Below are 24,556 nucleotides of genomic sequence, written 5' to 3'. Positions count from 1 at the left end.
CAATTCAACACAACTGTATCCTTTTGTGTCAAAAACATAGTGTTACCATAAAAGCAAACACAACAACAATTCAGTAGTATATCAAGTTTTATTTGATGTGTTTATGCTGTATGTAAGTGTCTGTAATTTTTATTCATTGTGGATTCATCTACTTTTGGCATAGATTGTAATGGCAGAGGTGGATACATGATGCAGAATTTGCAGTGGGCCAAAGCAGAGAAAGGTGAAAGAAAAACCAGGGCCGCTCTACTTTCCATGCTCAAAGGATACTTTTTTCCTCTTCCCACCCCATCCCCTTTTCCTCTTGTGTTATAGCTTTTTAGATGGACTAAAATGGTGGGCATGGTTCGACTATCATGCCCACCATTCCATCCAGCACTGCCCAGCAACTAGGAGTGCTGCTTGGGCACAGGACAGGAGTTGTAATACAACACATCGGAGGGCTCTGATGCAACATTAAGCCAGTAGTTCATGCTCTGACTCAGGTGTTCTCATGCAAAACATTACTCCAATTTTTAAAAAAAATACAAAAACCAAACCAAAAACCCCACAGCAAAATATGCCAACTCCAATGCAAATATGATCTGTTTTCTCCACTATGCAGGCTGGGGACACGGGTGGGGAGAATTCTGGCTGAGGCTGGGCTCACAGAGCACCAACACAGCACGGCTCATAAGTCATTGTGAAAACTTGGACCTTTTCCTAGAGACTGGCTGTTTGTGTGCAACACACCATGCTGAAAAGCTACCAGCAATGGGTTGGCACATCATCCGAACCCCGGGCACCATCCCCATTGTGTGTGGAAGAAAGTGATAAGCAAGTTTTTTGGTAGGAATGCAAAAACTGCTTCACACTCTTGCCAAGCTCTCCTGGCCCGCTGCCACCGCCAGGTGCAAGCACTTTAGGCCAACTGCCAGTGTTCCCTCTGCAACTGTGAGCTCTTTCCACTTGCTGTGGTTTCCCCACATTGAACGAGCAATGGTCATCTCAGTTTTAGCAGCCAGGATGCAGTTTCCATTTTGACAGCCCTTCAAAATGCCAACGTGGCATATTTAAGAGGTTGTCAGAGATAGGTAAGCTGTGTGTGGGCATGTGCCCACAATGCACACAAATATTTTTGCACATTTGCACCCCTACACTGAGGTGTGCAATTGCACAAGAGTGAAAGTACAGCAGGTACCAACCCCTGGCATTGACTCAGAGAAGCTCCAAAGAAGGGGTTGCTTTCTGTTGACAGCTGTCAAAAAGCAAGCTGTCGAGGGCTGTGAGAGAGAGGGGCTTGCAGGCAGGCAGGGAGGCAGCACGGTTTGTACTCCTTGCAAGGGAAGCGCTGCACCTTTTTCCTCTTGCCCGACTGTGCTCAGGGTCCTGTACATTGTGGCCTTGAGCTACATGGAACCCCATTGCAGGGAACAGGAGTTTGGCAGGAACATCCCTGGACAGTTCTACAAGGAAACCCCATCAGACACTTTGTCCGGGGCTGGGGTTAGTCTACACTTTTCCCGCATCTAACTACAGAAACATGAAGCTCAACATTGGCCGTACGAGGACGTTCTCCCTTTCAGCCTCTATCATGGTCATCCAAGCCCCCACTATGCTCCGCGCCCGTCAGCCTCTCGTTATATGGACTCTTTTTTTGAGGTGACTAACGCTCTGCCTGCTCAGCAAGGCCGCCGCTGCGCGAATTTCCCTGCCTGACAAAGCAGCTTGGCCGTTCCCGCCCGCCCCTACTAAATTCGGAGACTGTAGCTCCAGCGCCGTTCAGGCAGCAGCGTGGCCGCCCCCAGAGGGCGGAGCGCGCTTGGGGTCCTGAGGACGCGTTCCGGGCGGGGCTATTGCGTCCTTCCTCCCGGGGCCGGCACGTGGTTCTCGTGGTGGGGAAGCGGCAGCTGCGGAGGCCACGATGGGCGGCCTGGAGAAAAAGAAGGTACTGCGGACGCTCCGGCGGCTCGCTTTGGTCTTCCAGGAGCGACTGGCGGGAGTAGGCGCCCGGGCTCTGGGGCAGCTCTCGGCGTGCGCTGTCTGAGAAAGGCCGCAGTGGCTGCGATGGCCCTTCGGGAACGGGCCTTCTCTGAGACGGCCTTTCAGAGGGCGACCCTGCGCCCGTGGAGACCGGGCAGAAGGCCCTCGATTCCCCGAGCCGAAGCCTTTCGCACTGCCCCCGCATGCACTGCGTCACCCCCTAAGTCTGAGTGGCTCCCCTCGGATCGTGCCATTCTCCCCCAGGCTTGTTGGGGAAGGCTGGGCTTTTGTGGAGGGGCCTGGGTGAACACGTCTAAGGTGTGCGTATATGTCTGAGCACGCACAGGGTTTTCATATTCATGTCGGAACAAACAGAAGAGTAACGGAAATGGGAAGCGACTTCGACAGCTGGGACAGTTCAGATTAGAAGACTGGAGAATAGGAGGAGACATGATAGAGGTGCTTAAAATAATGCATGGTAGAGAGGAAGGGATTCTCTCCCTTTTCCATAACACTTGAGCCCAGGGTCATTCCATGAAGCTGAATGGTGGGCGGTTTAGGACAGGCAAAAGGAAGGACTTTTTAACACAGCGTATAGTAGAACTATGGAATTCACTGCTATGGGAAGTGGGGATGACCACCAATCTGGCTGGTTTTAAAAGGGGATTGGACAGTTTCATGAGGGAGGAGGTGATTGGTGGCTACTAGCCTTGTGGCCTGTGTGTTACCTCCTTTACTAGTGGTGACATGTCTACCAGTCATTCTTTACATTTTCACAAGATTTATTGCCATAAGCTTCTGGGGTAGTTGTTGGCTTAGATGGCCTTACATAAAGGATCACATACAGTGTACCTGGGCTCATGAAGGCCTCAGTTCATGACCAAATCAGGTCACGAACAGAAATTTCAGAAAAAAATTGCCTCAGTTTGCGAACTCTGCATTGGGTGATGACCACAATCATGGCCATGTTGCCACACAAACACGATTGTGATCGCGGCCATACTTCCCTGCACTAGCGCGCCCGCGTTTGTGCCCATCTTTCCTGCACAAGTGTGCCTGTGATCGTGCCCATCACCCCCCCCCCCCCCGCGCCCGATCGTGATTGCTCCCGTCTCCCCTCGGGCACAATTGCAGTTGCGCCCATCTCCCCTGCACGAGCACAATCGCGGCCATCTCCCCATGGGCTGGGAACTCCTGAGTGTTGCAGTCCAAATGTATCTGAAAGGCACAAGATTGGGGAAGGCTTTCTTTAAGAGGCTGCTGGGGGGGGGGAGGTAACAGAAAATGTCTATTAGGTATGTATCTGGAAATAATTGTATGGCTCACAGCTTAAAGCAGGTACGCAGCAGTCCTCATGGGTGGGACCTCAGGCACTCCAGGGAATCCTTCAGCTGCCTGCTGATGTGTGGGTTTTGTTTGGGTTTCACTTGAGGAATGGCAGATACTAACGTTTGTGTCTCTTTTGTTCCTTCCCACACCAAAAAGTATGAAAGGGGTTCTGCTACCAACTATATCACCAGAAACAAAGCTCGGAAGAAGCTACAACTGAGCCTTGCTGACTTCAGGTAAGGAAGTTTTTACGGAAGTGGACAACATGCTTGTGACAGAGTTTGTGCACTGTGGTGATGCTCGGTGCAGGTAGCGCAGCCTTCCCATTCCAGTGCCTTTCAGATGTGTTGGACTGCAGCTCCCATCATTCCCATTCTCTGCTGCCTGGGCACGATGGGAGTCACAGTCTCACACATTCAGAGGGAGCCAGCTTCGGGAAGGCTGGTGTGGTAGGTCTCTGCACATACGCAGGCGCGTACTCCCCTGGGTCCTTCTCAGTGTAGAGATGCTGGTTTCCCCAGCAGATTTGCATTGGAAAATGTTGCTGTGTGAATGGACTTGCTTGCATGGAGTTGTCTGGGCCAGAAAATATATTGATGTTCCAGAATGTGATATCGTGTGCATGTTTATTTCCTTTTTAATAAAAAGAGATGGCTTAATCAGTATCTTATGCTCTTTTTTTGTTCTCCTATACTGCACATATTTGCCCTAAAGTATTGAGGAGCAGGACATTAAAATATGCTTGACTTCATGAAATGCTACATCATGTAGGCATCTTTATGGGAACACATGTAAGAACGTTACATCAATAACCTGTGCTTCCTTTCTGAAGTGGAGAAATGTGCTCTTTTCCCCAGGTGTGAATGGAGGCTACTCACTTAAGTGGGCAAAAGTAAAGGCGTGTGCTTTGAAGACACTGCTGAGCAGAGGCAAAACCTGTCCTTGGTTCTGCGTGGTTTCAAGCTGGGACTTGAGAGGCTTTGATATAATAAAGTGGAGCGCCCCGAGTTCAGGCTGCTGGTTAGGTTAGGTTAGATTTGCTTCGGTGGAGCTGTCCCAGGTCAAGCCCGGGGGTGGGTTCTGCACCCCATGAAACACTGACACATACACAAAGCTGCATGTGGAAAGAGGGATTCCTGTAGCGAAGTCCTAAAACGGGCTAATAGGCTGGGCAAAGCCCTTGCCAAAAGCATCCTGTTCGTGCCCCCCTCTTACAGATGAAGATTGCGGCGGCTGGGAGAGGAGCAACTCAATATACGTACATGAATTTGTATGAAGGACACGCAGTTTCTAGCCATAACACATGAACTTCTGCAAAAGCAGACCAGATATCCAAATAAGTATCCATTTCGGGGTGGTGTCTCTAATGCACCCTTTAGTATATCAAAAGCATTGTAAGGGTCTCAATCCATTGCAGTCAATGTTTGCCCTTCTCGTATTGTAATTCCAGACTTTAAGCTGTCAAAAGGGTGCAAAGAATCCATTTACACTATCACTTCCATGAAGTAGGTAAATAATAGAAGACTGTGTATCAGTGATTATTAAAGATTATTTTAGTATGATTTTTTCTGGTCTAATAACTACCTAAAAGGAAGCAAATCCAGAGCCTGTGATTCTGTGTCCTGCACTCTGGGTTGATTGAGAAGAGATCCTGGCGCTCCTATGTATGACAGCCTTTCAAGTACTTAGAGAGTGCTTTCATCCCTTCCCCCCCCCCCCCCCCCGGCCTTCTCAAGGCTAAACAGGCCCAGTTCTTTCCATCTCTCTGCACAGGACTTTGTTTCCAGTCCCCAGATCATCCTTGTTGCCTCCTCTGGGCCCTTCCCGGCTCGTCTGCATCTTTCCTCAGCCGAGGTGCCCAGAATTGGATGCAATACGTAGGATGAGGCCACTCAGTGCTCATGAGAGGGGAACTGGCACTTTGTGCGATTGAGAAGTGGATCCCCATCCACCTTCTGCTTGCCCCTGTAATGAGGCCGAGCAGATTGTATCTCAGTCCTGCGAAGGACTGGCAGCAGCTGGTGGCATGTGGCAGATTGGGAAGGAACAACTCTGCTGCTTCCGGCCTGAACTTGAAGCCCCTTGGAACCTTGAAGGACAAGCTAAGCCGCTTTCTTCTGTGTTTGTCTTTTCCAGGCGACTTTGCATCCTGAAGGGGATCTACCCCCATGAGCCCAAGCACAAGAAGAAAGTGAACAAAGGGTCCACTGCAGCTCGGACTTTCTATCTCTTGAAAGACATAAAATTTCTCCTTCATGAGCCCATTGTCAACAAGTTCCGGGAATATAAGGTATCGTGATCCTGGGGAACTCAGTCCCCTTCTGTAGCAGCAGATAAATCCCTCTGCATGGGAGGATTGGAGGGCTGTTGCTGGAGAGGGAGCAATCACCCTTGTCCCTCGGGATCTGCTGCTTTTTCACCATCACCTGCATGCCAGCATTAATATTTATATTATAGTTGCCCAGAGAGCATAATCCTGGTGGGTGGCTTTTATGCCGTACAAATTTGACAAATAGCTATTCATGGCTGGAGGGATGCTAATGTGGCATATGGCGTGGCTGCGTCAGGTAAGGCTCATTCAATGCAATGTTAGTTAACTGCTTGGCATGTCTTGTTGGGAAGCTGGCATCAGCCCAGTAACATCCACAGTGGGCTGGATGCCATGTCCTCATGGCGAAAGTGGGAGGGTCTCCTGGAATATTGGGGGGGAAGTGAACTGGGTCATGGAATTAGAGGCTGGTCAGCAAGGAGCTCGGGGACATGATGACAGCAGACCCTTCCTCTTTCCAAGGTGTTTGTTCGCAAGTTGCGCAAGGCCTACGGGAAGAGCGAATGGAACACAGTGGAACGGCTGAAAGACAACAAGCCCGCCTACAGATTGGACCACATTGTCAAGGAGAGGTAAGAAATGGAGGACCTGGAAGAATTTCATCCAGTGAGCATCTTGAAGTTGCAGAGTGCAGGAGTGCCCAGCAGGAGGCCAGGGAGTGGGGTTCCTGCGCCTTCATGTGGCTCACAGCGCTCTCAGCACCCTCTGCAAGCAGAAGAAACCAAAAGCACTGACTTTGCCGCCAGTCCTTTCTGCCTGCCCCCGTCCCTAAAAACCAGCATGGCAAGTATAGGAGCATGAAACTACCAAATGAATAGAGAGGTACTGTAGTTTCTTCTTGTCACTATTTTCATGCTCTAGGTATTTTGGAAACAGGTAGCATGGGTCGGTATCGAGCCATTATTTTTCACTATTATTATTTTTTTAGTATGGTCCCTCTTGTGCGCATGCTGGGCATCAGGCACCCAGCCCAATCCCCACCTCCTGTTCCCATTTTACAGCTGCAGAACTGAGATTGGAAGACAAGCAGAGCTCTTCTGATAGGTGTGAATATGTTGCATAAGGAAGCAAAAATGAGATTTCTGTATTTTGGGTGGACGTTTTTCCTGATGCATAACCCCCAAAACCCCTTTTGTCGGTGTTGGGTTTCTTAATTCATCCAGACTGAGGCAGTGATGTGGGTTTCCCAGAAATCACTCCCTAAATCAAAGTCAGACCCAGCACGTTTAAAAATAAAAGCTTGTTCAGCTTAAGACTTTTGGGAGCAGCACACATTAATTGGGAGGAAGAGGCGCCGTGCTGGCTCCACGCTCGCACACTCATTTCCATCATCCTGCATGCACGGGGTGGGGGGCATTTCCCAAAGGGGAAAGCCCCTCCTTCAGGAAGTCTCCCTGTGTGTTTAGAGGAGACACCAATCGTGGCAATCTACATTAACTGTGTTTATGAAGGGAGCGCTCCTGTGGCTTTCAGACATTGCCTGAAGGGCCACAAGATGGTCGAGATTCCCAGCTCCAAGGTCGGAACTGGGAACTGGAGGTCTGATGGATGCACGCGCCACTCCTTTGCAGCCGGCACCATGAGCCCCACGGCCCGTCTGGCAAAAACGTGGAGTGGGAGCAAGGAGGTGAAGGGCGCCTCCAGCCCTGCTCCAGCTCTGCATCAGGCCCCTCTCTGAGTTTTCCAGTTTTATGGATGTCCCAGTAGGAAGGTGCCAAAATGTACGTCATCTTACTCCATATAAGGGTGTAGTAAAGTCTTTTTTCCCCAGTTGCCAACAGAAATACAAAACAAATAACTAATGGAATGGTGGGGGAGGGATAAAATGCGCTTCGTGTGGTTTAAATGTTATTTTCAACACAAACTTATCTCACTGGAATAGTATACACATTTTGGAAACCTGCTGAATGAATTGCTTCCATGTTCCTTAAGTTGGACCCGGGTGGTCCAACTTTTTGTACCTGGAGGGCCACATGGGGGCTTCAGCAGAACTCGGGGGCCACACAATGAATTGCATTTCCGTATCCTAAATTAAAGGGTTCACAATATGTTCATTTAATTTAATATACACAATTAATATATTGAATTAATGAGGGAGAATTAATTTTAAGATGGCTTTAGGACTAAGTTAATGAAAAAGAACACTTTGTGGGCCCAAGCACAAGGACCACTCCTCTGGGGTGGCCATCCCATTCTCCTCTGTTTCTCCTGCCCAGAGACCCTCCCATGTGACCCCCCCCCCCCGTTGAATTGACACGCTGAGCCTCTTGAGCTTGAGCTGAGGAACTCCCCCCAGCAAACCCTGCCTGTCCTTGCTGCCTTTGTGCTTGTCAGCTGGAGCAGCGTGGGGCACGCTGGAGCACTCTCCCAGGCTGCCAGCCGGACCCACTCTCCGCTGCGGCTCCGGGATATTGTACCCCCCTCTCGTGTCTCTGCTCCTCCACCCTTTTTCTAATCCTCAGGCCAGTTTTCCAATGCAGTGCACACAATTCCTTTCTTAGTGTAATTATCGCCTTGATGGTCAAAGGGCTGCTCTTGATTTGTTTATCTTTTTTTATTGTTTTATGGTTGCTTGAAACAGTTTCTTCCTGTGTCACCAGCTATGCTTGTTGGGGCAGGGCACCTTGCCCCATCCTTTCCTGGGGCAAGAAAAAGAGGGGGCTGTTCCCACGGACTGCTGGGGGAGGTGATCTCTTCCACCGGGGAACAGATCTGGGAAGCAGCCCACCACAGCCCCGGAATGGGGAGCAAGCCACGATGAGCCCCCACTCTGCAGGGCTTTTACAAGCAAAATGTTTCCAAGCCATTCCAGTCAGAGGAGCGACACAGGCTGCTTCCCAGCTGCAGCGACCCCTCCTGTCCTGTCTCACGGGAGAAGTGCGGACCACGCAGCCCCCAGCCTGGGGCCTCCCTGGAACACCGGCCTGGCCCACGAAGCCTTGCCCTGCCCGCCACCCAGTGAGTGCGCAGGGGAGCTGGACAAAGAGGCAACCGCTGCTGCACGGAACGGCCTCCGCCTGCTCTGACTTCCTCATTCCCGCTGGGCCAAGCCTTCCTGCTTCAGTGCTGAGCGGGAAAAGCTGTGCCTGGAGGGGAATGGAGTAGGTTGGGAAGGAAGGCTGCACTTGTAGTGTGGAAGCAAACATTCAACTTTTATGGATGATAAGACTCCATCTGCACAGCCAGGAGCAGCAAGGGCAAAATTGTTCTGCAGTTTTGCCATATTTACTATTGAAAAGTCTTTGTAGTCTGAAAAGGAAGGCAGTGAGAGGGAGGAGTAGCTGGGAGAGAAGATGGGAGCTGGCAGAACCGGCTAGGAGAAAACACTCGTGCGAGCATGAATGCACTAGCTCTGCCTCTTGTTGCGCGAGACAAAGATCACATCTGAAGCCAGGGATTTGCATTTAGAGTGAGCAGGAGCCACGTGTGGCCTCGTGAGGCAGGTGGGGTAGCCTGGGGCTAAATCCAGCCCCCAGAATTCCCCAGAGGGTCATATCCTCTATTCCCCACTCCCCATTTTCCCCAGCTCAGTGGCTGCCTGGCATTTCTGCAGTTTCCCCCTATTTTGAAAGGGCCAAGTAGCTCCGTCACAGGCACAAACGTTTGAAGCGACAGTGCGCAGGGGAGCCTTCTAAGCTTGGCCTTCCCTGTCGCCTTCGACCCAGCCCAGCCCTGGGATCCGGTCTCGGGAGCTTCTCTGAAACGGAACTGGGATCTCAGCCTGAAAGCAGCTCCCTGCCTCAGACGAGGCTGGTGAGGTGCTTGCACAGGATGTGCAAAAGCTCCGCTAGCAGGGACCCCGTCTTCCTCTCCCTCTCCCTCTGCAGATACCCCACCTTCGTTGATGCCTTGCGGGATCTGGACGATGCGCTCTCGATGTGCTTCCTCTTTGCCACCTTTCCACGCACCGGCAAGTGCCACGTCCAGATGATCCAGCTCTGCCACCGGCTCACAGTGGAGTTCCTCAACTACGTCATCGCTTCGCGCGCTCTGCGCAAGGTGAGCCCGGAAAGGCCCAGAGGGCGCGGTGGCGGCCGCAGGAGGCAGTCCTTTCCTTATGGCTGATCCACACGCGTTGAGGGGGTCTCCTAAGAGCGGACGCAGCCTGGGAAGCCGCTGGTCATTGTGCGCCTGCCCACGGCATCTGACTTCTCGGTAGTCCTCTGTGTGGCTGAGCGCTCACTCTGCTGTCCTGCCAGGTGTTCCTGTCCATTAAGGGCATCTACTACCAGGCCGAAGTGATGGGGCAGCTTGTCACCTGGATAGTGCCGTACGCCTTTTCGCACAACGTGAGTACCAGCTGTTTCTCGGCGCCGGGCCTGGGCGGGGGCTAGACCCAGTCCAGCACCCTTCTCCTCTGCACCACAGGGGCTCTCCCTTCCCTGGCTCCAGTCCTGCTCTCCAGCTCACGGATCGCTTCCTGGCTTTTGCCCCATTTATTCCCATTTTAAAAGGTGGAAATGCTTTAGTGCCTTAAGCTATGTCATAAGAACCTGAAGCTAACATGCACCAGTGCATCTTTACTTCATCTCCTTTGCCTTCGGCTGCAGCCCCCCCAGAATTTGTCTCCTGAGAACGTCTCCAAAAATAAATTCAGGCTTCAGTGCCCCTGTGCTGGTGTGATCCGGGGAAAGGTTGCAAACTGCCCCCAAGTTTTGGCTGTTGGACAGTGTAGAAAGGCAGTGAGCACTTGTGCTGGTCCCGCATGGTCGTTCCGAAAGCCCTTCCTCCATCGGAGGCGGATTTCATTCACTGCCGGCGGGCAGGAGGGCCGCTCCTGCAGGAAGAGGGCCTGGCACTGCCGCCACTGCTCCCTGCAACCCTGTGGCCGTGGCTCGAGGCACAGCCCTCATTCTTGTTTTGCATGGGCGGGACGTGGCTGCCTGGTCGTGTTGGCCTGCTGCACTTGCCAGCAGAGAGACTGGGGTTGAAAATCATTAACCTCTTTAAAACCAAGGTGACCGCGACCTCATTAATGATTGACCCCCAGCCGTGCAGCTGCATCTCTGCAAGGTGCTAGGCAGCGCTTCCCTGGGCAGAGATGTTCCACATGATCCTGTGCATAACTTTCTGCTTGCTTTTCCTGTCCTACTGTTTCTCAAGTCACGTACCACCCCGAGCTTGTTAATAGTTACTTGACAAACAGCCCCCACGCGAGGAAGGGTGCAGCTGCCAACCAGATGAGCTGGTTTTTACTACTTTCGGAGCACCACTGGAAGCGACGGAGGCTCAGTGGCAAAGCCCCGTGTGGAAAGTCCAGTACATGCACTGCCGGCTGAAGGATTAGAGTAACAGGGCCGAGATGCTCCTTAGCCAGTGAGAGATTAGCATTTTATCTGCACTGAGGAGATGCTGTGGATGTCATCCTTTGGCCCCATCAAACATTTCGCTTCAGCTGCTTCTGGCTACTGCAGAAGCCTTACTGATAAGATGCTTTTTAGTTTGTTTACGAAACACATGTCTCGTGCACGTGCTCAGTCAGTTGCTCAGCCCAGCAATTCAGAGCAGGGAGGAACCTTCCAGAAGAAAATGTTGATCCAGAAAGTTTTGCCACACTCACATCGCTGAGCTTAGCCTTCGCTCATGGGTGGTCGGGAAGGAAGAGGGCAGCCTGACACAGCTGGAGGGTGCCATACTGGGGAAGCCTGGCCTACGCTGGGAAGAACCACAACCTGTGTGTGCCGGCTGTGCAGGGCTAGATTGCTTGGCCGCCTGGCTCTATACAGAGCAGCCACATCCGTTTCTGAAGTTGGCACACTATGGGCAGCAGCGTGTGAGTGTGTGTGCAGATGATCAGAACAGCTGCATGCCAACAGGCAGGCCCCTGAGCTGGGCAGGTGCGTTTTTTAAGACCAGTAGCAAAGCTTCAGGTCTCTGATCTAAGGGAGGAAATACACCCTGGGAGCTGATTGTTGCACTGATTAGCAGTGCCTTTTTTCTTGTGCCATAAGCATGGATCGAATTGTTGTAAACTGCCCCAAAAATGTTGACAGTATAGAAATGAAGTTCTTCATCAGCTGTGCACATGCTTAGGACAGTAAGCATAAAATCCGTGCATTGAATTCTTTTCTATGCCAGTCATTTGGAAAGCTTTCTAGGTGGCTCGGAAATAATACAACCCAAAATGCAGTACTCTGAAAGCATGATATAAAATCTTTCAAATATAACAAACTAAAATAATTTAAAACAACTAAAAGCAGTTAGTAGAGTACTGGGTTCCAGTGAAAGAACTGACGTTCCGAGCCTTGTCATGTGCCATCAAACGCCTGGGAGGAAAGTCTTGTCTTGGTGCTGAAACAATGACAACATGGGTCGCAAGTGGTCCTCAGTGAGGGGAACAATCCACAGCCAGGGAAGAGGTGGGGCTACCACCAAGAAGGCCACCCCCCTTTTTGCCTTCTCTCGAATCCTCCTTGGAAGAGGATCTGAGAGGAGGACCCCGGATGTTGATCAGAATATTCATGTAGGTTCATAATGTTGTCAGAAGCGATGCAGAGTATTTCAAGAATTAGTCTTAGGAATGTGGGAAGTGCATTCTTCTAAATCAGACAACTGGCCCTACATTACCAGCTTGACAAGCGGCTCTCTGTTGTGGTTGCTGCCAGCAGCTCCTATTTGGAGGCATGCAGCCTTTGAACATGCAGTTTCCCTTGGGGAATTTGCACAGTGCAAGTTGAGAAACAGATATTTAAAATCTGCACAAGGATGCATAATACATTCCTTTGATTCCTTTATTGCAATTCTATACTGCCCAGTAGCCAAAGCAATTGGCTTTATTTTTCAAAAACTAAAACCTTAAAGTATGTTGTAAAAGCCCTTCATATAAAAATGTAGCACAGGGATACAAATCTATCTAAAAATACTGTAAACAGTCAACAAGAGTAAAACTTACTATATGCTGTCAAGTGCCAAAAGGAGGAGAAGTTACAGGGCACCAAAAAGGTAACAGTGTTGGCGCCAGCCCAGGCCTCTCTGGGGAGATCTTTACCTCATTGGGGGCACCACCCCAAAGGCCCTCTTCCTTACCGCCATCTTCTCAGCCTCCCTTGGAGAAAGCACTGGGAGAGGGGCTGTAGACGACAGCCGTGACGTGGGGGTAGGATCATGCTGGAGGAGGCATTCCAGCAGGACTCCAGTCCTGAGCTGACCAACACTTTACAGGTTGAAGTCAGCCCCTTGAACTGAGTTTGGGAACCTAGAAGCAGAATTAGGAGTTCATAGACAAAAGCAAATGGTGTGTGATCCTGCTGCCTAATCCCCTTCACGGACTTCTTCCAGCACCCGACTGATGTGGATTACAGGGTGATGGCTACTTTCACCGAGTTCTACACCACTCTCCTTGGCTTTGTCAACTTTCGCCTCTACCAGTCCCTCAATTTGCACTACCCTCCAAAGGTGAGTGGAGTGGGCAGGGCCAGCCAGCAATGTGGGTGGGATCCTTCCTCTAGAAAAGAAATGGGTGAGGTTAAGAGGACTGGAGAACTGGAGGGGCGCTAGTAGTTGAGGTGGCAGGTTTCCTGTGACACGCTCTGGCTCTGCCACCTCCCCAGAACCTGCTGGAGGCCTCACCCCACCCCGTGACTGTTGGAATTGCCACCGCCAGAGATGCCATGGCAGCAGGCACCGCGGCCGTTTTCCTGGGGAATGAGGTGTGGGGTGCACGTGCCTCATCTGGATGCAGAATTGTGCTTCTGGGAGCAGGTATCCACTCATGGACCAGGCGTGTGTTCCCCACAAGCCTCATGTCCTTGGAAAAGGGCCATGATTTCTGCTGCTATCGCAGATTTCAGAAACTGTGGCAGAGGGTCCACAGAAGCAGCCACATGGCCTGCAAGTTGCCCACTCTTGAGTTCAGGAGATGCCAATAAGGAGCGGGCCAGTAGCCCCCTCAGGGGGAGTTTTCTGCAGCCTGGAAGCCACTCAAGGGCCCCTCATCTCAGAAAACCAGGAACTTGATGCCACCAGGAGAAGCACAGGTGGAGAATGGGGTGGGTGGGCTGCATCCTGTTGGAAAACGGCAGTCCCTAAGGTGTCCTTCAGTGTTCCTAATCTTGATGGGGTGTGAAGATTTGACTTGTCCGGAAGGCGTGAAAGAGGAGCGGGCTGCGCCAAAGGAGAGTGAGAAGGGGGCATCTGGATCCATGTGCCTGTAGCAGGGTTGAATGTTCTCTTGTCAAGCTGCGCCTGAGCGAGCTGCGCCGTCTCCATTATTGTCTTCCTTCAGCTTGAAGGCCAAGCTCCTGCAGATGTGAAGCTAGCGGAGGCTGAATCCTACGCCTTGGACTCTGAGAGCTCCATGGAGGTGAGAGTGCTGGAGCCCAGACTTCCCAGTGCTGCCAGCGTTCAGGCCCCTGGGCAGCGTCCTTCTGCTCAGTTCGCTTGAGTTCAGCCTTCGCCCACCCTGGTGCCCTCCAGAAGCTTTGGACTACAGCTCTAAGCATTCCCAGCCATTGATCATGCTGTCTGGGGCTCATGGAAGCCGAGGGCCAAACCATGTGGGGAACACTGGGGTGGGGGAGGTCCTTCTGGTTAGCCCCGAACAACGAACTCTCCCTTAATCGCTCACCTTCCTTTTCCTTCAGAAACTGTCAGCCCTCAGTGCCAGCTTGGCACGAGTGGCTGCTCCAAACCCAGAGGACGAAGTAGAAGTGGATGAGTTCCCAGCCGAGGGAGTAAGTATCCGTGTGGAGCCCCAGAGATGAGAGGGGAGCAGGGCCCCACCCCTGTTTAGCACACTTGTGTGGGGCGCCCCCTAAAAAGGCTCTCCGGTGTTCATAAGGGAGGGCTGGCCTTTCTTGGGAACTCCCGGTGTGCCACACTTCCAGTCTGCCGTGGAGAGATTGAGAAGGGAAGGCCTGAAGCAGGTGGCTTAGCTTGGAGCAGTTGCTGGAGGTGAGGGAGGTCTTTCCAGGGTCCCTCAGACGAATTAAAAGATCATGTGAGAGCTGCTATTCCTGGCGTTGGTTGTCCATGCAAAAATGCCTAGTAGCTGAACTCATTTTCCTGTGTCAAAATTCGCATCTCAAGGGACTCAGCCACCAGGCTGACTATCAAGAAAAAGGGCTCGAGCTTCTGGGTGCATCTTGGAGGACCAAAAAAGTTAAATAAGCCTAATCAGCATCGGGGTGGGGGGCTTGGAGTCACAGCAACATAGAGGTGTGCAGCACAGGTGACAAGCCAAACTCAGCACCACAAGCATGGTTGAATCCACTGGCGTCCCGGTTGGGATTTTTAAGAGCTAAGCGCTCAAGCCCTTGCCTGGGTGTCTGACTGTTTTCTCTCATATTTGAATGCTTTCAACCTCGAAGTTCTTTCCATCCTGGAAATGTGCTTTGTGAGTGGTGGCAGGATGACATCAGACAAAATTCCCATCCACCTTGGCTTGGGAGATCCTATTCTTCTCAGAACTACAGTTCATTCTAGTAGCCTGTGGGACAACCAGCTTTCCTGCAGCGCACCAGCTTTGTGCCCTGAGACGTTGTTTCCAAAGACATCAGGGCAACAGGGAAGGGGGGTGTCCCCTTTTCTTTTTCCTGTGTTCCTGTAAAAGGCAGGGTGGGAAAACCAGGGACTGCTTCTGCTTGGGGTTTAATCCATGCTGCAGAGCGATGTTGCTGGTTCCTGAAGCTCACCGCTCCTCTTAGGCTGGGCTTCTACAAGCTGCAGTGATTCCTTTCTAAACTCAGGGTCTGAGACCTTCACAGTCCCGCCAGATTCTAGCATGAAAAGGATCCCCTATAGAAACCTGGCAGAGGAGCCTCACATTGCCTTTTGCTCCGCCAGGAGAGCACAGAGCAAGAGGAGGCCCGGCAGAAGGAGCAGGAAGCCCTGGAGAAGCAGAAGAAGCTCTTCGAAGGACTGCGCTTCTTTCTCAACAGAGAGGTGCCCCGGGAGCCTCTGGCTTTTGTTATCCGGTACGGGCTGCTTTGGCTTGGCCCTCTTCTCGGGCCACAGGTTCTAAGTAGCATGCAAGGGCTGCTCCAGACCCCGGGAGCTTGGCTGCATTGTGGGGTGGGGGTCTTTCAGGAACAGCTAGCGTGCTTTATTTAGAGAGGGTGCAGAAGCCGTCTCCTTGCAAGGGCCTTAGCTTGTGCCTGCAGGACTAAGCCTTGTCTCATTCCAGGCTTGAGGATCTTGATGAAGAGCTAAACCTACCTCTTTTGCATGTCACCAGTAACTGGAGCTGCACATAAAATTTTGGGCCCATCTGAGAGTGAAGTAGCGTTTCTTTAAATTTATGCTGTTGAAATTCTGCATAGTACAAAGCAGCCCATTATTCCAGTCCCAGCCATGCTGTGTTCTAAGTTCCCTCCCTCACTTCCTGACTCAGCAGGAAGATGTCACTTAAAGCACATATTTACAATCTTTATTTTGAGGAAGTCAAGTCAGGCAAAGAGAAATGTAAACAAACAGAAATAGGAAACAGTGCCTCTGAGGATGTTTCTGTGACTGCAAAAGCAGTTCTGTGACTCTCTTGTTCTGATTTTCTTCTCAGAATGAGCTAAGAGGCAGATTTTAAGCAGGGGGGGTTCAAATGGGGGGGTGGCGTTCCCCACCCCCTGGTTTAACCATTTCAGTTTGCATGTTGAATGTTTGCTTTCCATGCATGTCAGAAAACCTGAGCGCAGAAAATAGGCCTTCCCCCTCCCTTGTGCCTTTGAGCTTTGGTCAAGGCCTGGGGTCAGGTGCAGGGGGCTCAGGGCTGAGGCAGCGTCCGCAGTTGCCATTGGGAGGCGGGGCCTGTGATGAGAACAAGATGGGAAACGGATCCTTTGGTCCATCCTTGTTCAATATCCCCTTATTTCAAGCTAGAATTTGTTACTGGATCTGATTCTTGTTACCTGCTCAACCAGTTCAGGAAGCCCTGTTGGCTTTGGCAGGTGCTTTGGGGGAGAAGTTTCCTGGGACAAGTCTGTTTACATCGGCGCAACCTATGATGTGACAGACCCAGCCATCACCCACCAAATTGTTGACCGGCCTGTCTTGGAGAAACCAGTCATCGGCAGGTAGGTGCCTATTGCTTGAAATGATACTATAGCATCAAATAATTTTAGGCTGCAGGGGCTCGCGTAGATTATTCAGTTCCGTACAGGAATCTTTGACTCTGGTGTGGCTGACGATGACTCTCCTGCAACCAGGGGCCTGCCACTTCTGGACAGTCTGTTCACCATCAAAACAGCCCTTACCACTGGGGAGGTCTGCATGGCTTGAGACAGGAGGCCTCTCACCTGCATGTGCCTGGACCCTTCTGAGTCCTTCCTCGGAAGGCCACCTCGAGGCGAGGCGTGCCTAAGCAGAGCAAGGAAGAAGGCCTTTACATTTCTGCAGTAAAATGTAGTCATTTGTCTCTCACAGGGTTTTTGTGGGACTCTGAGGTCTTGTAAACTGCCCAGAGAGCTTCAGCTATTGAGCAAGATAGGAGTAAAATAAAATGGAAGGATAACCTAACAAAGGAAGGGAGCTGATCCTTTTGGGTGTGCTGGAGTGGAGCTGTAGGCAGGCATGTCTGCCTTTTCCCACTCTCCCTTTCCATGAATTCTGATTCCCTGGCTTTCTTTCTACCCCAGGTACTACCTCCAGCCGCAGTGGGTCTTTGACTCGGTCAATAACAAGCTGTGCCTCCCCGTGGCAGATTACTTCCCTGGCGTCCTGCTGCCACCTCACCTCTCCCCATTTGTAGCAGAGAAGGAGGGCGATTACATCCCACCGGAGAAGCTGAAGTTGCTCGCCTTGCAGCGAGGTGAAAAACTAGGTGCTCAGGCTTCATTCAGTTCGCTTCCAAAAATGAGCTCCCAGGGCGGTTTACAGGGGCATCTAGGCTACTCTGTGTGGCCTGGCTGGTGCCAAGCCCTAAAATCCTGCGCAGATTTTAGGCTTCAGCGAGGGAGGGGTTTCCTCCTCCAACCTGCTTTGTGAACACAGAGTTGATAGCTCACAATGTAACTTCATTTCTGCAGAAGAGATTGGCTCAGGAGACGAGGAGGAGAGTGAAGAGGATGAAGATGCAGCTGAAGGCTCTGAGGAGGACAGAGAGGAGGAGGAGGAAGAGGAGGAGACTGACAAGGAAGAGGAGGAAAGGCTGAAGAAGATGGAGGCACAGAGGTCCCAAGGCGAGGTACGTGGGAAGTGTGCTCATCAGCCAAAACCAACCACTAGGGTTAGCCATCTTTGCATCTGGAGTAAATAACGGGATGTTTCTCCTTTGCTCCTTCTCTCCCCCAGTCTCCTTCCTGCTTTTGTTCTGCCCTGCACAGTTGCCAGATTTCCCTGCTGCATGGCTGCTTCCTGCCCCCTTCCAAGACCTTAGCTGCTTCCTTCCTCTTTCTAGGCCTAGAGCAGCTCACGCAGGGGGGCCCTTCTGCCTGTCCCCTCTTTGGGGAGGCTTGGACATCAGCAGAAACTTCTGCAGTGTGTTTCTTTGGAACCTGATATGTTGAAACCTAGTCCAGCTCACAGCGTGAGCCAGCAGTCTGGGCACAGTTAGAGAAGGGATGAAAACAATGGGTGTTTATGGGTTCTGTTCTGGGTTCTGTTTATGGGTTCTGTCACCCCCATGTGCAGCGCACACTCTTGTTCTTAAACTCTCCTTCGACATGTCCTCTTAGTGCCTTTGGAAAGCAGCTGGTGCCAGTCCCAGGGCTGCCCTGCGATCTTTCCCTAACTTTCTGCTGTGTTTGCCACAGAGCCTGCCCGGAAGTCTTAACTTTCGTTTAAACAAAACCTGTTTAAGCTGGCTGCTTGAGCTCACCGCCTCCTCTTTTCTCAAAAGCTGCTCGTGAAGGTGACAGCCGGCAAGGTCCTGGCAGAGGACAAACAGCGTCTCATGCAAGAGCAGCAGAGTGAGGAGAAGCGCTTGGCCATCATGATGATGAAGAAACGGGAGAAGTATCTTTACCAGAAGATCATGTTTGGAAAGAAGCGCAAAATCCGAGAGGTATTGTTGTCGTTAATTTTATCCTGCTCTCTCATGAGGAACCCATGGATGCTTACTTAGTTCCACTTTATTCTCACAACAGCAACTTTGTGAGGGAGGTTCAGCCAATGAGTAACTAATGAATCACTTAATGAGCTTCATGGCCAGGTAGGAACTCAAAGCTGCATCTGCTGGAGCCCCATTCACCTCCTTGCCTCCTTCCCGTGCTGCTTGTGTGCAATTTTCATTATTTTGGAGCCTGAAAACTTTGCAAGACCCAGGGGGGCTATATGATAGAGTAACTGTTTTTTTCCTTTTAACTGTCTCCCGTGCCTTTAATAGCATTTTGATTTACGAATGCTATCCGTTGGTGATATAAATTTATTTTACCAATAAATAAGTTAGCTACCAGGGCAGTTTGCATACATTAAAATCCGCTTCCAAATTTAAAGAAAAATGTAGAGAAAATATAAAACTGTACTTTAAAATGCATAAGGGGGCAATTTTATGGCTGGTAGATGCTGTCTATTTTTCTGGGCTCCAAGATCACCATAGATGGGGACTGCAGCCAAGAAATTAAAAGACACTTGCTCCTGGGGAGGAAAGCTAAGGCAAATCTAGACAGCATACTAAAAAGCAGAGACATCACCCGGCCAACAAAAGTGCGTAGTGTCAAGGCTATGGTTTTCCCAGTTGCAATGTATGGCTGTGAAAGCTGGACCATAAGGAAGGCTGAGCGCCAAAGGATTGAGGCCTTTGAATTGTGGTGCTGGAGGACACTCCTGCGAGTCCCTTGGACCGCAAGGCGATCAAACCGGTCAGTCCTAAAGGAGATCAATCCTGACTGCTCTTTAGAAGGCCAGATATTGAAGATGAAACTCAAATGCTTTGGCCACATAATGAGAAGGAAGGACTCCCTGGAGAAGAGCCTGATGCTGGGAACAATAGATGCCAAAAGAAGAAGGGGACAGCAGAGGATGAGGTGGCTGGATGGAGTCAGTGGAGCAGTGGGTGTGAGCTTAAGTGGACTCTGGGGGATGGTGGAGGACCGGAAGGCCTGGAGGAATGTTGTCCATGGGGTTGCGATGGGTTGGACATGTCTTTGCAAATAACAACAGATGCTGTCTGGCAAGCCATAGGAAAATGTGGGGCCCCCACTGTGAACTTGGAAGAGGCGTATGGAGGTCGGAGCTGGGGTTCTGCCTTTGGAGGGCTTCCCTTGCACTCTTGCAAGTGCGTTTCTTTCCGTGCTGGCTGTGAGGCTTCAAAGATAGCAGAGCATCTCTGGGACAAGGGTAAGAGTGTAGGAGCCAGGCACCACAGACTTGTGTTTAATCAAGGCAGTGCTGCAGCCTCTTATTTTCAGGACTGGTGGAGGGGAGACTTAGGCAGCCAAAATTAGCCCACTAAATGTCTTTGAGGGTGGGGGGAGCTCCCCCTTACTCCTCTCATGTTTGATATGGGCAGCTAAGGAAGACTGCGCCCTCAAGCCATCCAAATATATTTGTCTGGCACCTAAAAGCCAGTGATGTTGGCACGAGGCCAGCTCCCTGGAAAGCCAGAGCTGAAAAAGACTTCTGCTCCACTGGGATGAGTTCTAAGATGGCAGGCAGAAGAGTGCTGCGGGTGGGGCTTCATCAGAAACAAGTGCCTCAAGTTGTTCAGAGCTGAAAGGGAGGTACCAGCCCTTTGAATGAGGCCCTGAAGCAATCCGGCAACCACTGAAGCTGTTCAGAATGGTGAGATACAGGCAGGATTTTGTTGTGCTCTGAAGCTTGAGAGGTTTCTTTTACAGCAAGGTCTGCAGCCTTTGGAGTCAGCAGGCACATGTGGCATTTTGAGTGTGTCCAAAACAGCTGCCACGGGTCTTGCCCACTCATTAGGTGGCGGACATGGTGCACCACAAGCTCCTCAGAATCTGCTCCTCAAAGCCAGGATCAGGACATTACTCTGTAACCAGCCCTTGATTTCCATCCCTTCGCGAATGGCTATGCATTGCAGAAGGCAACTTAAGGATGCCTTAATAAAACCCCCAACTCAACGCGGCGGGAGGTTGCCGGAGACGTGCGCGGTCTTGCATGTTCCTCAAATGAGCAGGTCAGCAGCTTGGTGGCTTCCCCTCCATCAATACTTCATGCGCCAGCTCCACCCTCACCAGCATGGAGATTTGGCCAGAGCCTCCACGCTCTGCTTGGCTCCCATTTGGACTACAGAAAAGGCAAAAGCAGCTTGGAAGCCTCAGCCCTGTGGTCTCCAGCAGAAAGCCTGAATGACCAGGAACTTCTTCACTCCCAGGATGCCTTTCGGATGACATCAGAAGTGGGGTGCAAGATACTGTAGTCAGATGCTGAAAATGTAAATGCATGAGCCCACAAAGAGTTTCCCCCAGCACAGTGATCTCCAATAGTTTGCTTACTGTACATTGTGCCTGTCTGGAAGTAATAAAACAACATAAAACCTGCAGCAAAAAATAAAACTTCCAGCCCAAACTCCCAGAATAAAATATTAAGCAAGTAGTTCTTAAAACAGCTAGGAGAATAAAAATGCCTTTACCTGGTGCTAAATAAATGACGACATAAACACCAAGTGCCTCTCTTGGGAAGGTGCTCTACAAATGGGGTGTCAGCCCTGAAAATACATTTTGGACTACACCTCCCAGCATTCCTAGCCACTGAATCATGTTGGGTGGGGCTAATAGAAGTGGAACTCCAAAACATCTGGAGGTCACCAGATCAGGGTAGAGTCAGAGGAGGCTGACTTTGGAGGGCAGGTGCGTTGGCTCGGCTCTGCCTGTGTTGCTGCTGGGCTTCATGCGCCCTGTTCTTCTGTGCCTGGAAAAACTATGCCTGAATCTTGTGGCCTTGACTTTAAAGGCCTAAACCCGGTATTGGAAATGTTCGGGGGTGCGTTCAGCTTTATGCAGGAGGAAGGCTTATTAATGAGGCTTGTCGGGGGGCCAGCTCCCGTATCTTAAGCATTTTTGTGTGGCATCCACTAATTCTCATTTTTTCTCACTCTTGCATCTCAGGCAAACAAGCTAGCTGAGAAACGAAAAGCACACGATGCAGCAGCCAAAGCAGAGAAGAAGAGAAGCAAGAAGGCAAGGCGGGAGTAACACACACCTCTCATCCCAGCCCGACTCTCCACACACGTTTCCAAGATGGCTGCTTTAGTCCCCCTGTCGGGCCTCTCAGTGGAATGTGGGAAGCATCGAAATTCCTAGCTCTTCTTGCTTCTGCCCCAAGCCTGGCTTCTCCACAGCAGGCCCCAGCACTACCTTGACTATGTAGCCAAGGGCCTGTTTGGGGACATCAGTTGTTTAAAACAGATCTGAATTTTCCTTAGGTCTTCGTAATACTTCCTCCTTGTAAGAGTTCTGGCTTAGCTGCCACATTAGCTGGTCAGAACAAGCTTCTTAAAGGACAGGGAGGACTGCTGTAGCATCACTCCGATGGTGACCTCCCAGGTTGACTGAGAGGAGAATGAAGCTCTTCTGGCCAAGAGGAAAATGGGCTTGAACACATGCACTTTTGTGAGAAGATCTCTCCCCATCCCTGCCTGGTTTGGTACAGAGAACATTAACCAGGTCTAAACATGAATCCAGTGCAGAAACCATTTGCAAGCATCACTGTTTCCCAGTGAATGTACGGCAAAAACAGTGATGCTCTTCGGAGGCAAAATAGTTTGGAACTGTTGCTGTGCTTTGTAAATAAACCTTCATGAAAGACCACACCAAGGCTCAGGCTGCACCCAGGTAACGGAATGGCTTGGAATAGGAATCTTCTATATGTAGGTTTTGCTTTTCTTTCCCTCTGCCTTGTTTGGTTGTGACATTGTCCCCTCCCTTGGATAACTGCAATAATACATCTTCTGCCCTCTCGATTCCAGTGATTATAATTATAATTCTTTTATTAAACTGAACTTTGAAAAGAAAGCATTTGGCAGAATCTTTTAAATTGGTGTTGTGGAGATACTGAACGACAAAGAAAATGGCTTTATCGACCTGCATTAGTCTAAATGCTGGAATAAATTATGTACTACATTTGTATACCACTGAATAGCCAGAGCTAGTTCCAGTTCACAGCAATTTAAAAACATAAAATATAGTATAAAAATAATAACTAGAAGACGACTTCACAGCAGTACAGAGATTTAGAATCACAGAATAGCATTGTTCGAAGGGGCCAGAAGGACCATCATGCAGGGCACCAAGTCAAACCATCCCTTTGAGTTGGCTGTCCAGTTGCATCTTGAATACCTCTAGTGTGGGAGCAACCACAGCTTCCCTTGCTAATTGGTTCCATTGTCTACTGCTCTAACAGTCAGGAAAGTTTTCCTGGTAGCGAGCTGGAATCTGGCTTCCTGGAACTTGAGCCCATTATTCCGTGTCCTGCACTCTGGGATGATCGAGATCTTGGCCTCCCTCTTTGGGACAGCCTTTCAAGTCCTTGCAGAGGGCCATCCCATCTCCCCTCAGTCTTCTCTCCTTGAGGCTAAAAATGCACAGTTCTCATAGGGCTTGTTTCCAGTCCCTGGATCATCTTTGTTGCCCTCCTCTGAGCTCTTTCCAGCTGGTCTGCATCTTTCCTCAACTGTGCTGCCCAGAACTGGATACGACTCCAGATGAGGCCGAACCAGTGCTGAGTAAAAGAACCAGTACCTCATGGGATTTGGAAGTGATACTTCTGTTAATGCAGCCTAAAAGAGCAATTGCCCTTTTCTCATCCACATCACATTGTTGGCTCATATTCAGCTTGTGATCAGTTCCAAGGTCCTCACTTGCAGTATTGTTGAGTCAAGCATTCCCCATCTTGTAACGATGCATCTGGTTTCTTTTTTCTATGTGCAGAACCTGGCATTTGTCCCTATTGAATTTCATTCTTCTGTGCTCAGCCCATTGCTCCAGTCTTTCAAGATCACCTCGAATCTTGATCAAGGATAGGCTGGATGTCCACATGGTGGGCATGTTGTGAGCGGAGCCGGCTGGTGCCGGAGGTCAGACTAGATGGCCCGGGAGGCCCCTTCTGACTCGCTCTGTTTCTTTGTTTCTGTCTTCCAGGGTATTAGCTATCCCACCCAGTTTTGTGTCTTAAAATAAAATACAGGATTTTAAACAGGCTCAGACTAAAATACTTGGGCAAAGAAGATGGTCTTTACCTGGCATCAAAAAAAGCACAGTGTAAGTGCCAGGTGAGCCTTTCTAGAAAGTTCATTCCACAGCTTGGGTGCCACAAGATAAAAGGAGGCTCCCACAGAAGAGGGGATGATTCAGGTAGGTTCAGATGGGAGGAGACGGCCCTTCAGGTAACGGCCCCAAGTTTAGATGTTCATACCAGCACTTGGGCTGGCAGCCAGTGCAGTTGATAAAGTCCTGGCCTGGCGTGATCATGTTGGCCAGTCTGGGCTAGCCGTCTCACTGCCCTGTTTGAATAAGCTGAAGTTTCCAGACCATTTTCAGAGGCAGCCACATGTCCAACACAAGGCAGTAATCCAGTGCCATGGATTATTTCGACAAGGATGTAACTGGTGTACCAGTCTAAGGTAATAGAAGATGCTCTGTGCCCCCAAGCCCACCTGTGCATCTGGTGACTATACTGGACCAGAAGTGCCCCTGAACTATGATCCTGATTCTTCAGGAGAAGTGCAGCCCCCATTTAGAACAGATTGGATATTGCTTACCTGAGCAGGTGAATAATCCACTAGCCGTACCTCTTCCTTCTGTGGATTGAATCAAAATAGTCAGGTTGGAGGGGGCCATCAGGCCCACACCCTACTCAATATGGAACTGGGAGTTAAGGCATCCCTAACATGCCTGGCATCAGCATCTGGAATGCTTCCAGTGTGGGAGAGCCCACAACTGCCCAGACGTCTTGGTTCCATTGCTGAACTGCTTGTAACAGCCAGGAAGCTTTTCTTGATTTGGCTTCTCTAACTTGAGCCCGTTACTCTGTGACTGTGCTCTACCATAGATCCTGGCCTGCCTCTGTGACAGCCTTGCCAAGTATTTGGCGAGCCTATCATAT

General features: G+C 50.5%; 1 protein-coding gene across 6 annotated transcripts in view; it reads left to right on the top strand.

The window, feature by feature from the left end:
* Window positions 1-1,849: 1,849 nt before the first annotated feature.
* Window positions 1,850-24,556, top strand: part of PES1 (pescadillo ribosomal biogenesis factor 1) — a 44,955-nt gene continuing 22,248 nt past the window's right edge. For 2 of the 6 annotated variants that reach the window (XR_006416540.1, XR_006416541.1), the window contains exons 1-15: window positions 1,868-1,927; window positions 3,448-3,527; window positions 5,428-5,581; window positions 6,083-6,192; window positions 9,448-9,619; window positions 9,820-9,909; window positions 12,899-13,015; window positions 13,845-13,922; window positions 14,203-14,292; window positions 15,404-15,534; window positions 16,474-16,626; window positions 17,188-17,372; window positions 17,578-17,735; window positions 18,390-18,554; window positions 21,562-22,287. Coding sequence is in view for 4 of the 6 variants with exons in the window: in XM_044448897.1 (XP_044304832.1) it covers window positions 1,904-1,927; window positions 3,448-3,527; window positions 5,428-5,581; window positions 6,083-6,192; window positions 9,448-9,619; window positions 9,820-9,909; window positions 12,899-13,015; window positions 13,845-13,922; window positions 14,203-14,292; window positions 15,404-15,534; window positions 16,474-16,626; window positions 17,188-17,372; window positions 17,578-17,735; window positions 18,390-18,554; window positions 21,562-21,648 (1,794 nt within the window). In the remaining 2 variants the exon portion in view is untranslated. Of the gene's footprint in view, window positions 1,928-2,249; window positions 2,422-3,447; window positions 3,528-5,427; window positions 5,582-6,082; window positions 6,193-9,447; window positions 9,620-9,819; window positions 9,910-12,898; window positions 13,016-13,844; window positions 13,923-14,202; window positions 14,293-15,403; window positions 15,535-16,473; window positions 16,627-17,187; window positions 17,373-17,577; window positions 17,736-18,389; window positions 18,555-21,561; window positions 22,468-24,556 lie in introns of those variants that run through there. The other 4 variants (XM_044448897.1, XM_044448900.1, XM_044448898.1 and 1 more) reach the window with 4 other exon arrangements.

Source organism: Varanus komodoensis, unplaced genomic scaffold (genome assembly GCF_004798865.1).
Source record: "Varanus komodoensis strain SLA01 unplaced genomic scaffold, ASM479886v1 scaffold56, whole genome shotgun sequence".
NCBI lineage: Eukaryota > Metazoa > Chordata > Lepidosauria > Squamata > Varanidae > Varanus > Varanus komodoensis.
Note: the sequence above shows the minus strand (reverse complement) of the source record. Positions and strands in the feature narration are given on the sequence as shown.